Raw genomic sequence first — 12,448 nt, forward strand, 5'->3', positions numbered from 1 at the left:
TGAGTCTGAAACTTACATTCATACTCGTGTATCCTGTCTGGTATACAAACTGAGGACGGAAACCATGTTTAGTTGCAGTATGGGCCACCACCCTCCCCCACTGTGCTGACTGGTTCCGTTTTGGAATAGAAAACAATAGCAGACTCTGCTGTGTTTTGACTGCCTCTCCAGATGTCTCCAGCCTCAGTAGGTTCCAGGCATTTAAGAAGTAAACCACTGAGCCATTAATCTACTCAAAGTAAAAATAAGAAGTACTTTATTTGAAACTCAAAGTTACCAGTATGAACTTTAAGTCTTTCGAAATACTTTCATATTCCATATCTAACATTTTGGCCCTGTGTGCATTTTCATCAGGAAGCAGAGAGGTTATGGTGACCATGGAAAGGAATGCACTTGACCAAGCAGGAAACTTAGAGGTTGATGTTAAAAATACAGACCAGAGAGGGAACTTTGACCTTTAGCTAGATTGAGAAACAGAGGTATCATATTGCTGACCGCAAACTCTGATGTATGAAAGTTGACCTTCCTCAGTTAAAGCTGCTGTTGGTAGTCGTGATATAAATATCAGTTCAGAGAGAGATTTCGAATGTCAACACTACCCCTCCCCTCTCTGCTCCCGTGACCCCGCTCACATAAGATCACTGTGCGCGTTCTATGAGGAAGAAGTGGCTTCCTAGCCAATCAGGGCGACAGAGGGTCGGGGAGTAGCTCTGATTGGTCTGTGATAACGGGAACGAGAGGAATAAAAACATTGCTTGATACAAAGGCCTTGGAAAACACAGAGATTTAGCCATAATCTTAAATTACTTCACTTACACCGATGGGTATGACCTTTTCTCCAAACCCAGCAGAAAAAAAAGTGACGTTTTTTACACCATTCCTACCAACAGCAGCATTAAAGTTGAGGGTTTGCTCCTTTTGGTTTAAGTTTAAATATCCTTATCTCCAAGCAGTATTTAAGAGAGCTGTTAACTTGTCTTTTTCATTACCTTGCCTTCTTTGATCTGGTTGTTATCAACCATGATGCTGTCATGAATAAACCATTGGATAAAATTCCAGTCTGTTCCTCTCTGTGCCATTTATTGAAATCAAAAGGTAACATCTGCACTATCAAGTGTTGAATACTTACTTTTAACACATTGCTTATGGAGTTAAGGGAGTACGATGTGTCCTCAAAGCGATGTAATAGCAAATTTTCCCAAACTATTTATGTAATATAACAGTAACTAAACTTAACTGACTCCATGGCATCAACAGTCTGTGTTTAAGAATCCTTGATGTTTTGTTTTTCAGTGCTTAAAGCCCAGGGCACTCATGTTAATATAGGCATTTCCTGAGTTTGTTTAAACACAGGAAGGGCCACAAAAAGAATGACAGGAAATAGAGTGAGATACCCCTCCACCCTCACAAGTGCTTACATGGAACTAACTTGAAAGAACTCTTGAGATATTTACTTATTTTCAAAATCATCATATGAGATCCCGCCCTGAAAAACGAAAATTATATGAAAGTCTAACTCAGGGGTGCCAAAGCTATTCTGAACCAAGATCTACTTTCAAAGTTGCCACCCAGACAAGATCTACCAGTCCGGTTTAGGCACAGGAACAAACACACACTAACAAACAAACACATAAACACAACAGAGTGGGGAAGTGTTAGTACGCATGCTCAGCACATGCGTGAATATTTGTGTGATCGTTTCATAAAAGTCCAACATGCGTCAATGCCTCGTAAGTAGTACAAGCAGCCAGACTGCTGTTCTTTCTATATGTAGCATGTTCTTTTTTCTTTATGCAAAGCAGTCTGTGGATCTTCAGGATGCGGGAGAGCCAGGTTAGATTCATTATCTATTTTTATTATTTAATTTTGTAATCAAGTGATGCAGTATAGTACAGGACAAGTGAGAAATATGACTGCAGCAATACTACATGGGAGATGTGACTATAAATGTAAACACTTACAGAAACAAGCAGGAACTAATGACATAATACCCCAAAAATGACTTCAGTTAATCTGAAAGAATGAATGTCTTACAAATGTAAAAAGGGATATCAGGAATTTATTTTACATTTTAAATGTCTCCATGTTCGAAATAACAAGCACTTCCAATCAACAAATTCCTGAAATGTAACGTTTTTCTGTGCTTGGTTTTGAAACCGTGAAGCATTTCAGGACCTCCTGCACCGTCAAAGAATTAGGGATGACTCTCTGTAAAAGACAAAAGAAAAAAACAGGTTATTTTTGCATGGTATTGGGTTAATAGTTGTGTTCCTATCTTCACATCATAGTTATTTCATCTTTGAAGTCCATGACCTGGTTGTACACTTCACCCAATATCACGTCATAGGTTTCTCAGGGATTTAAGTTCTTCCTTGCCATGACACATAAAGAAGAACAAATATGTAGGGACAGGGGTGTCATAAAGCTACCTATAAAAAAAAACGTTTTTTTATGTCAAAGAAGTCATTAAGTATGGGATAATGTTAAAGCGAATCTTTAAAGATCCATATACCACCAGTGTTCTCCATATTCAGTGAAGTAGAACTACTTTTAAATTCAAAGTGCATCTAGCTTTATGCTTTTTGTTGTGGATGAGGTTTGAAAAAAATAATCTAATAAATTTACTCAGGATATAACTCCCTGGTAGCTGGTTTCAATTCAATAGAAGCTCAATAACTAATCAAAACATTTTCCCTTTTCCATAAAATTGCCATTAAATAGCACAGCATGCTCAGGAATAGATATGTGTAGGGCACATCTGTGAGTTATAGCCACAAGAATGTTAACCCTTCTAATTCTCAAAATGTGTTTGTTCCTACAATCAGGATTTTCAATTAGTCCCATTAAAATGGTGAGGAACTCTTTACAAACAAATATTTTGATACATATCCAAAAGACAATAATGTACCTGTACATTGTGGGGCTTGATCACTCCACCAACTCCCTTCACAAACTATAGCAGCGGAACCTCTTAACTTGAAGCCATGGTAACAGGAGTACAGAGCAACCAGTTTGCCAGGAAAAGAGGACAGAATAAAATCCCCGTTCTGTATCACCCTCGGAGAGCCGCACTGTCTCAAGTCTGCAATCGATTGATAAAAGTTCTTCAAGTTAATAAGTAGCTGAAATTCAAAGGCACGAGCCTCAATATCAGGACTACGGAGTCTCAAACCCACCTTGACTCCTCTCCTCTCTCCATGCTTCTAAGTTCATTGATGGTATATGCTCACATGGGAGGTAATCAAGGGGATATTTCCTGAACCTGAAAGAATCAGCGAGGACTTCCTTTAGGTTGCTGTTGTCACAGATGATCCGTGAGAGAGAGCCCTGTAGAAGCTCAGCCTTCTGTTGGTGGCTGAACATTCCTTCAGCCAGCCACCAAAACCTAGAAAAAAAGAGGATCTTTCACTTATTTCTTATGTTAAGTCTTTGCCAGCATACCAACAAATCTGTTTTCATTTTTGATCCTAGGTTATACCAATACTCATTTATGGATGTTTTTTAAATGTAGTAAATATGACTGTACCTATCTCCATCTCGAAGCGCTTTCATCTGCTTTCCTATCAGGCAAGCAAACAGAGGACCAGTTCTGGAGCCTGGCAACACAAGTTCAACAAGGCCTCCGAGCCAGACATCAATATTATCAGGATGTTTGTATATTTTCAGTATCTTCTGAGCAATTTTGTAATCACCTATAACTTCTGTGAAATCCTCCAGTGTTCTTATGGTTTTGAGTCCACAGAAGGCTCTCCAATTATTGTATCCTGAAAAATAACAACATTAGAGTATTACTTAAAAATAAACACATTGCCTTTTGGCTCTCATACCTAGAGTTATGCTGGGGCAACATTGAACTACTATACAGTGCATGTTAGTAGTTGAACTTAATTCAGCTTCAGCCACACAGCACTTGTGAACATTATTAGTGTGGGTGTGAAAACTGCAAGTCACAGATAGCTGTGTGCTTTTGTTTGTTTGATGTTACTTCTGGATGGCACCAGACAAGCTGTTTACTACTGTTACCACTCTTAATGCAAAAAGAGTTAGAAACATCATGCTAACTGTATTGTCCAGTGCATCATGGAAAAGAATAGAAGACCAAAGTTGATGGAGTGGAGTAAGGGATGTGGCTGTTTCTTTTTTCATGCATCCTTCTTTCTTGTCAAAACTCTCAGGGCAGAAGGCTTTGGCTAAGTTTGTCCATACAGAGTACCTGTAATCTGTATTCATGGACTTCATGCCCTAAAATGAGTGATTAGCTCCTTCAGAGACAACCTAGATGGAAACATGATCACAATGAACTGCCTAAGGGTAAGGATTTATTTTGATTTCATTGTCTCTGATTGGACTGGCTTTCTTCAAAGTTGCTTCTAGTCATTGACATTACTTACCAGGAAGAGCATGATCTCGTCCTCTTTGCAGGTTTAGTGATGCAAGGTCCATTTGCTGCTGCGTTTTAAGGACTACCAGCCTCTCTGTTAACTCCTCTGTCAACAGCTTGTCTGCACTTGCAGCTTGTGCTGGAATTCCAAGTGTACCCCTCAGAATTGGTTCAATTCCACCTGAGACAAAACCAATATTGATTACATTAAAGTAAATCTTTGAGACACAAAAATACTCCTCTCAGAGTAACAGGATAATGTTTTTGTTTCAATTCATTTTGTGGACAATTGGAGTTTAGCAAACAAAATGTCTAATTTTCACAACCAGTTAAAATGAACAAGAGCATGCTGCATATATCATGGATTAGGTATAACATATTGACACAAGCTTGCATTCTTCATAAATAAAAAAAAGCCTATGTGTTAGCCTTACTTACAGTAAGTTGAACTGCTTGAAACACACTGCTTAATGCAGAAGGCTTTCAATAATAAAATCTACTGACAATCTTTCTTAATTTTTTTACTGTGTATTTAGTGTGCATGCAGAATACTTTATTAGTTCTAATAGGAAACATCATTAGATTATACTAACCTTCTCTCACTATTCTCCATGGACTAAAGAAAGTATTGTGGAGTTTCAAGGTCGGGAAGTGCTCATGTTGCTGGAAGCTCTCATTAAGTCTCCTGACAACCGGACAGATGGTAGCGTGGCCAAACCTGAATGCAGCCGTGGCAAACACATTGGAGGCTGATGGGTCAGTATTTGGATCATATCCAAAATAGGGTCCGATGTAGTGTTCATAAGATGTTAAGCCAATGATTTTTGGAAGATAATCTCTCATGGTAATAATCTGAAAGTCAGAGATGAAAGGGGAGATGATTACACAAGCAGAATACATTTCTTAGATTAAAATCATAATCAGGTTTTCATCACAAGAGTTTGAATATGTCTGTAACTTGAAGGATTACAGCACATTATTCTTGGACATTATTGACATTCTCTTGTAGCTTAAAGGGATCCCTGCAGGGTTGATATGGGTATTTCTGTGTTATTCTTTAGATTTTGTATTTGGACCCTCACAGTTTACTGCAAAACCCCCATATGTCCTCATCTCTATTTATAAAGAGTTCTCAACCTGAATCTTAAAACATTTTTTACAAAAGTGCAACGACACAATGCAATCTGAAACATTGGAACCAGACACAGCGACCCATGTTACCAGGGCCACCCTTCCCTAAACTGAGAACACACAGTGTGAACAGGGTCCCATCAACCGTGGGGGACCTCATGGTTGTACTTGTTTTTATTACTTATCAGCAGTTGTCTCCAAAATTATAAATGTTACTAAAATAATGGAAATCAAGCATTTACCACACACAGATGTTACTTGTGCGTCATTGCTTCATTTGCCAAGTATTTAAAATAATTTATGACACAGTATTTATCAGTTTGTTTCTTTAAGCTGTTTTAATTCTGCTGTCTATGTCCTTCCTGTTTTTTTGTTTGTTTGTTATATATTTAGGCATACTGAAAGTATTTAACTAACGGGTCACATACCTGGTGCAGTGCACCGACAATCTTGCGGGTTTCTTGGTAGATAGTCTCTGGACTCCAGTGATTGTTAATGTGTTTCAACGCTTCTGCAATCCGATTGTGTTCCCTAAGCCACAAAGTATGTAAAGTAGTCAGGGGCAGACCCTCATTGACCCGAGTGTCTCCAGCACTGAAACACTCCACTCTATGTTCATCTGGGGCCTGGCGGCAAGGTGATGGTAGAGTGTCTACATATGGGAGGTAGGGTCTTCCTTTGACATCCCTGAAGTGGGTGTTAACAGCAAGTTTTCCGTTATGACCGGAAAGGTCACGAAGTTGGCTCTCCTGTTTTGGGGTGTTTCCATACACAACTGAAGCATCCATGAATGATGTGATGGAATTCATCTGTTGTCTCTGCAGAGCTTGTCTAATATCAGACCTGAAACTGACAAAGCAGGCTGGAACGGAGCGGAAAAATGGCATGCAGTCTTGTTCACCGGCCACACCTGTCTGTAGAGAAGAGAAAACTTTGTATTAGAAGCTTCACCAGCATGTTGAACTTCGTTTGAAGAGTAGTTGAATGTTTTTGGAGATTTGCTTTTTTGCTTTTGCAGTTAGGTGGTCCCTAAGGTCGTTCTTTGAGGTAAACTAAGCTGGTAGAGATCTTCTGATTTCACATTCAGGAAGAAAGCGACTACATGATTTTCCCAAAATGAGAAACACTTCATTTCATTAATCCAACACAGCAAGACTGCACAAGTAAGTCTGTAGCAAAGCCATTTTCTTCTTAGTTTACCTTTAGCATAGGAAAGCATGGATGCATATTTTCACACGTCTTTGAACAGTCCATGCCGGTCCAAAAGGATGAGCTGCTCGTGCTTTGAGGGGTGAAAGTTATATCATGGTCAATGTACTGGCCCCACTCCACCAGCATGTGAGAATAGAGCTCATCTTCCTGTTTAACGGAGCTCCTCAGTATTTTTATGCTGACCTCTCTTGGCTGTTGGAACAAGACGATTTGTTATTTTGGATTAAAATGAGAACAACATTTTACAACATGGAATTAATTTCCCCCAGCCATCTCTGTAATGATTTTTCACTTATAAGTCCACATGTTTATCATTAGGTAAATTGGTGCGTATAACAATGAAAGAAAGCTTTAACCATTTTATGAATTTCTACGCTATAGCTAGTTTATACTGTACTAAGTGCAAAAATTCAAAACGAAAATCTGTGCAAATATTCTTCAGAACCAAAGGCCTTGATATTCACATGTAGTAGAATTAAGAGTCATCCCTGACACACTTTGATGTTTTTATAATGCTTTTTTTTATCTGCTTGTAGTATGAGCAAGTATTGTTGCTTTTTCCCCCCACCAAGACTTTAGTGCCCATTGAACAAACAGTCTGTAGATTACCGGGGGAAGTTGGAACCCATTGTAAAGCCACCCTCTGTTCCAACCCTTAGGTTCTCTCTCTCCGTCTTCATATTCAGCTGGAAGCCATCTGACCAAAGGAGTGTTGGTTGCTCCCCAGAGAGGATTTTGCCTGTCAAAGAATCAAGAAGTGTGTCAAACTTGTGCAAAGCAGGATATACCCTTCTTAAAGAAAATACAATTTTTCCTCTCAAAGGTTAATTTGAGTTTTAAATACTAATGCTGCATCACTAATGTAACTAATGTTGTGTTGTCAGATGCAATAACATTGATTCACTAAAATACATCTTAAAAAGAAGATGTCATAGTCAAAATGTGTGACTTTTGCCACATTTATTTTCAAATGTGCGACACCTGCAAAGCTTTGAGAGCTGAAGAGGACACGGCAACGTTCTTGCAGAAGACTCATTTAAGCTAATTGAAGAAAGTAGATCTTCCTGGGAGTCCCTGAGCTCCCTTGTCTCGTAGGTTCCTGGTGTGGACCAGGGGACCAGGGGCTCCCAAATTTTTCGGCTTGCAACCCCCAAAATATAGGTTTCCTTGCGGCCCCCACTTTCCCTCGAAGTGATAAAATGTAGCTTCACACTTAATGTAGCTAGTCTGTGGAAAAGTAGCTACCTACATGCACATGTGGCTGTGTTTCCTGTGCTGTTATATATTAATTGCTGCTACTGATGCTTTTGTTATATTAACTGTAAACTAACCCTACTCTAACCTTAACCTTAGGAGTCATCTAAAGAAAGGCAGAAAACTAATGAAAAAATGTATCTGAAGGTTTATTTCTGAATGATTATTTTAAAACATATATATTTACAGTAATGGCAATATACAAAATTTTAGATTACTCATAGAAAATAAAAATCTTGTAACCCCTAATCAGTGTCTGGCGACCCCCAGGGGCTCCTGACCCCCACATTTGGAACCCCTGTGGAGGCAGACGACCTGCTTCGGACTTACCATTATCATTTCTCTCTTTCTGCATCTTCCTCTATCCCTCTAAAACTAAACCTGTGATTCTGGATCAAATCCATGACCAGCTTGCAGGTAAGGTGGACAACTAAGAGAACAACTAAGCAGAAAATTGCTTTTAGGAAATGTCTTCATTAGTGTATTTTTATTCACCTTAAATTGTTTCAATCATGTTTATGCAATAATCAAACTAAAATTATAAGTAGAGACAATTAGAGACTATCTACTTCAATTATTTCTTCTCAAACTATTCACAGTTACATTATAATAATAGGATCTTTGTTGTTTTTTTAAAAAGGTATGAATCAACTCTACTACCTGTTGTTGCAGAGGCCAGATATGGAGCGGTACTTGTTGAGATGACTGTGCTGGCAGATGGTTGGATGTGTCGCAGGAGGACATTTTGACAGCTCTGCAATCAGCTCTACATCCTCCCATGAGAGCAGTGCTGGCATGGTGAAACAGTGAAATTAATCAGAAACTCAACAGAATTTTATTTTGTCTCAGAGATCACATAAAACCTTTTTAGAATTTGATGTACAGGAAGAAAGAAAGCAATATTACCTGGCAGCATGGCAGCCCTTGGATCTCTTTGTTTGGCTCTGTTCTTTAAGACATGTAGAGTCGTTTGAAAGATCTCTGCCGCTTGAGAGAGCTCCAGAGTCTCTGGCTCAGTTTGCCGAAGGAATGTAAACCCATTTTTTGAAGACGTTGATGTGCTTCGCCTGCGTACAAAAGTATCCACACAAAGGAAAATGTTGGTATCCTCTGTCCTCTTTTGGACATGTACTGTTGTTATCAAAAGAAGAAGCAGGTTATCTGTAATAATGTGTTACCGTTGTCTTGAGTTGGCCAAAGCTGCATGTACTGTTTGACGGCTTTCTTGATATGAGAGGAGCAGTTCCCCAACAATTGTGGCTGGAAGACAAACAGTGTAGGATCATAACACAACAACAGAAAAATGAAGTTATCATCTGTATGGAATGTGGAATAGACTCAACACATGTATTGTATTTGCTTGGACCAGTTTTTTCCACAAGCAGGTCATTTTATACTTTATTCCTCTCTGTACTATTTAAAGACTTTATATTTTTTAGTCTTTGATTTGCATTTTACATTCACTGCAGCTAATATTAACTCTAATATATTACATTTGAAAATCTATCACAAATATGACACATTGTAATTTATTAAAACAATAATCTTCAGTCCTTTCTGCTTTTGAGGCCATATCAGAAGCTTCGGGTGATAGAAAAAGAACAAAGTACATTTGATGAAGCATCAAGTACAATTATAAACTATAACATTTAACACTTAATGTTTCCAGATTGTTACTTAATACTTCAACTGCACCTCATTTCAGAGTCAAATATCATGCTTTCTATCATCTACAACAGTCAGAAGCACTTTGATAATTTGCAGATATATTATATATAATTCAAAGCTAATGAAAAATAATGACATGATGATATTATAACAAAATATTTTGTGAGATAACACATTGAAAAATAAGTTTACCAGCCGTGTATACAATAATTCAACATTCAATTGGTTTTTTTAATGCATCAAAAAATACAAATATACAATATAATATAATTTTATGAATGTTCTTGGACATGGAAATGGAAATGGATATTTTTCTCTTTTAATACTATTTTGTATTTTTATGCTTAAATTTTTTAAATCTACACCTATAAATACAATTAGAATTCAGGAATTTGTCATGTTTTTCTTTTTTTATACAACAGCCCTAAAATTTTTTCTACCTTTGCAAAATTTAAACACCTGAAAGCCTTTTCCACCACTGCAGGATGTTAAAATCTATGAGTTATTAGTTGATTAAAAATTATTTTATTCATCTCTGCTGACCTTAGTCCAGTCCACCTGACTCTTAGGTTGATCTCAACTGTCCTAAGCTTCATTATCTCCACCTTAAGAGTAACAATGATGAATTTGACCTGCATCAGTAATATTAATCTGATGATTTGATGAATCACAAAGACCATTTGATGCAGTTTTATCCCTCTTTTTTTAATAATAGTACATCTTTGATTTTATATAATGAAATATTAGATTTTTAATGAAGAATACTTTCTTGTCTATATTTCGATGATTTTATCTTTCTTTCTCTCAGTTCAATAAAGTGAATAATTGCATTTATATTTAATTAAAATAAGGTTGTTTGAGTATAAGCTCTTTTTTGCAGCACTTCATCTGTTTTATGAAATAATTAAGTATAAGAAAAAAAGATTTACTCACAGTTAAAATGTCTGGCTTCATAATTTGGAAATCTTGGAATAATAAGAAGAAGCAAAACAAGAAACAAATCATTGAAACAACGAGTCATTTTGTCAAAACTACTCTCACTGCTCAGAATGAAATCCTGTGTGAACTGTCAAACCTGTCCATGTGTATTAAGATAAAGCAGGAAGCCCATTTATAAGGTCAAGTAACCCAGCTCACACTTCAGTATCTCAAAGATTCTCAGGGTTTCTCTTATCCTCAGTTGACTGATTATTTTCCTTCCCCGCCCTCAGTTGTGGACAACCATTGGATGTTTAGGAGATCTCTGAAACTTGAGGACACAACTACAGGAAAGAACAAATAGATAACACTCATAAAGTGCATTGGCAAATCTTGCTTGTATTAAATGATGTAGCCACTTTCTCTTGTAGTCCACTCAGGGATGTAAACTGACTATTTTTTAATACATTTTTATTTTTAAGTTATATTTTTTGGAGGGCTTTTTCACATTCAATGGACAGGACAGCTGAAGAAAGACAGGAAATGTGAGGAGTGGAGAAAGAGGGGAAGACATGCAGCAAATAATCATGGCCTGAAGATGATCCTCCGACTGCTCCACAGCATAAAATACTTGCAAAATGATGAATGGTTAGGTGATGTATTAGACAAACTGTTGGTGTGATCATTTGTCAATTTGAACTGATGCACAGCTGACATATTCTTACATTCATATGATTCATCATTGCTGAAGCCAATCATGCCTTACTTAGATAAGACATACATTTTAATACACCATGTACATTTCAGTACATCATGACTGCTAGTGTTTTGACTGCATGCATGACATTGTCGAAAGCTTGATCAAAGACAATGAGTTCCAGCTTACTGAAATAATATTTTGTCACTTATTTTACATTCTAGAGCGTGGTTGATATTAACTGTAGTTGTAAAACAACTTTAAAACATTTTTGCAGACAACTGTACTACAAGTAGGGCTAGTGAGTGATCCTTTTAAGCCAGTTACATTAGCCCCCTTTTTAATTTTATTTTACCACAGTTTTGGGCCACTTACTCAAAGTGTCTCTAAAAGCTGTCTGATTTGGTGATTTTGCAGACAGCATGTAGCAAAAGAGTATGTGGGCTTGAAATCCCTCTTAAGCCTCAAGTTCTCCTTAAGGAATAGTTCAGGAAAAAAAGAAGACGGCATCATCAGCCGTTATTAAACTCTCCATGGGCTCATTATGGTTTTAAGGCTTCTTCCCTGAACATATTGGGAAACTTTAGGATGCAGACTCTGGATATGTGAGAAAGGCCATGGCAGCAGTCTTGTTGATACGCAAGAATCTTCTTTTACTTTGCATTCAGGGTCCAATGCCACCAGTGGAGTCGACTCGGAAGGTCACAGCCCACTGATAGTTGGAAAGTGTGCTTGAAATTCATGCTTGACATGTTTCTGATGCAACCTCATGATGCTACGTGTGTGTGTGTGTGTGTGTGTGTGTGTGTGTGTGTGTGTGTGTGTGTTTACAGCAGTCAGCAGTGATTGCTATAACGGTTCATAGAACATTTCAGTTAAAGCTCTCTGCACTCTTGTCGTCACTCAGTCTGGTTGAATCTTGACAGAGAATATAGTAAATGACACAAAAAAACACACAAAAAAGAAAGAACTCTTTCAGATGCTGCTCTGAGCTTGGTCATACAAAGACTACACACTACAAAGAGTTCTCTAAATTATAGCTGTATATAACACAACAATATAGCAAAGACAGTGCTGTGGTCCAATGTAAGTGCAAAGTCTGCTATATTTTTCCTAAAGTGAAAGTAGCAGACCTAATTTCAGTTCCTGTCTGTACTGACTGAAACAGGGGTAAATATTTTTCCCTG

General features: G+C 37.7%; 1 protein-coding gene across 1 annotated transcript; it reads right to left on the reverse strand.

Moving 5' to 3' along the window:
• Window positions 1-2,039: 2,039 nt before the first annotated feature.
• tpo (thyroid peroxidase) lies at window positions 2,040-10,715 on the reverse strand. The gene is made up of 13 exons (XM_034674745.1): window positions 10,580-10,715; window positions 9,157-9,238; window positions 8,885-9,045; window positions 8,639-8,768; window positions 7,334-7,463; window positions 6,713-6,916; window positions 5,941-6,426; window positions 4,975-5,233; window positions 4,392-4,562; window positions 3,527-3,764; window positions 3,177-3,385; window positions 2,909-3,082; window positions 2,040-2,208 (listed from the first exon to the last, which is right to left on the reverse strand). The coding sequence occupies exons 1-13, from the start codon at window positions 10,665-10,667 to the stop codon at window positions 2,195-2,197; spliced, it is 2,346 nt and encodes a 781-aa protein (XP_034530636.1). The 5' UTR covers window positions 10,668-10,715; the 3' UTR covers window positions 2,040-2,194.
• Between the last annotated feature and the right edge of the window lie 1,733 nt (window positions 10,716-12,448).

The sequence above is a fragment of the Notolabrus celidotus genome, chromosome 22 (assembly GCF_009762535.1).
Source record: "Notolabrus celidotus isolate fNotCel1 chromosome 22, fNotCel1.pri, whole genome shotgun sequence".
NCBI classification, from domain to species: domain Eukaryota; kingdom Metazoa; phylum Chordata; class Actinopteri; order Labriformes; family Labridae; genus Notolabrus; species Notolabrus celidotus.

What these genes read in the sequence shown, in the direction of transcription:
- tpo (XM_034674745.1), bottom strand. Translation starts at nt 10,667, where the DNA reads ATGACTCGTTGTTTCAATGATTTGTTTCTTGTTTTGCTTCTTCTTATT. An exon ending in TGAAGCCAGACATTTTAACT is followed by an intron (nt 9,239 to 10,579) that starts GTGAGTAAATCT and finishes TTTGTCTTCCAG; the next exon opens with CCACAATTGTTGGGGAACTG. An exon ending in CATGCTTTCCTATGCTAAAG is followed by an intron (nt 6,427 to 6,712) that starts GTAAACTAAGAA and finishes TCTTCTCTACAG; the next exon opens with ACAGGTGTGGCCGGTGAACA.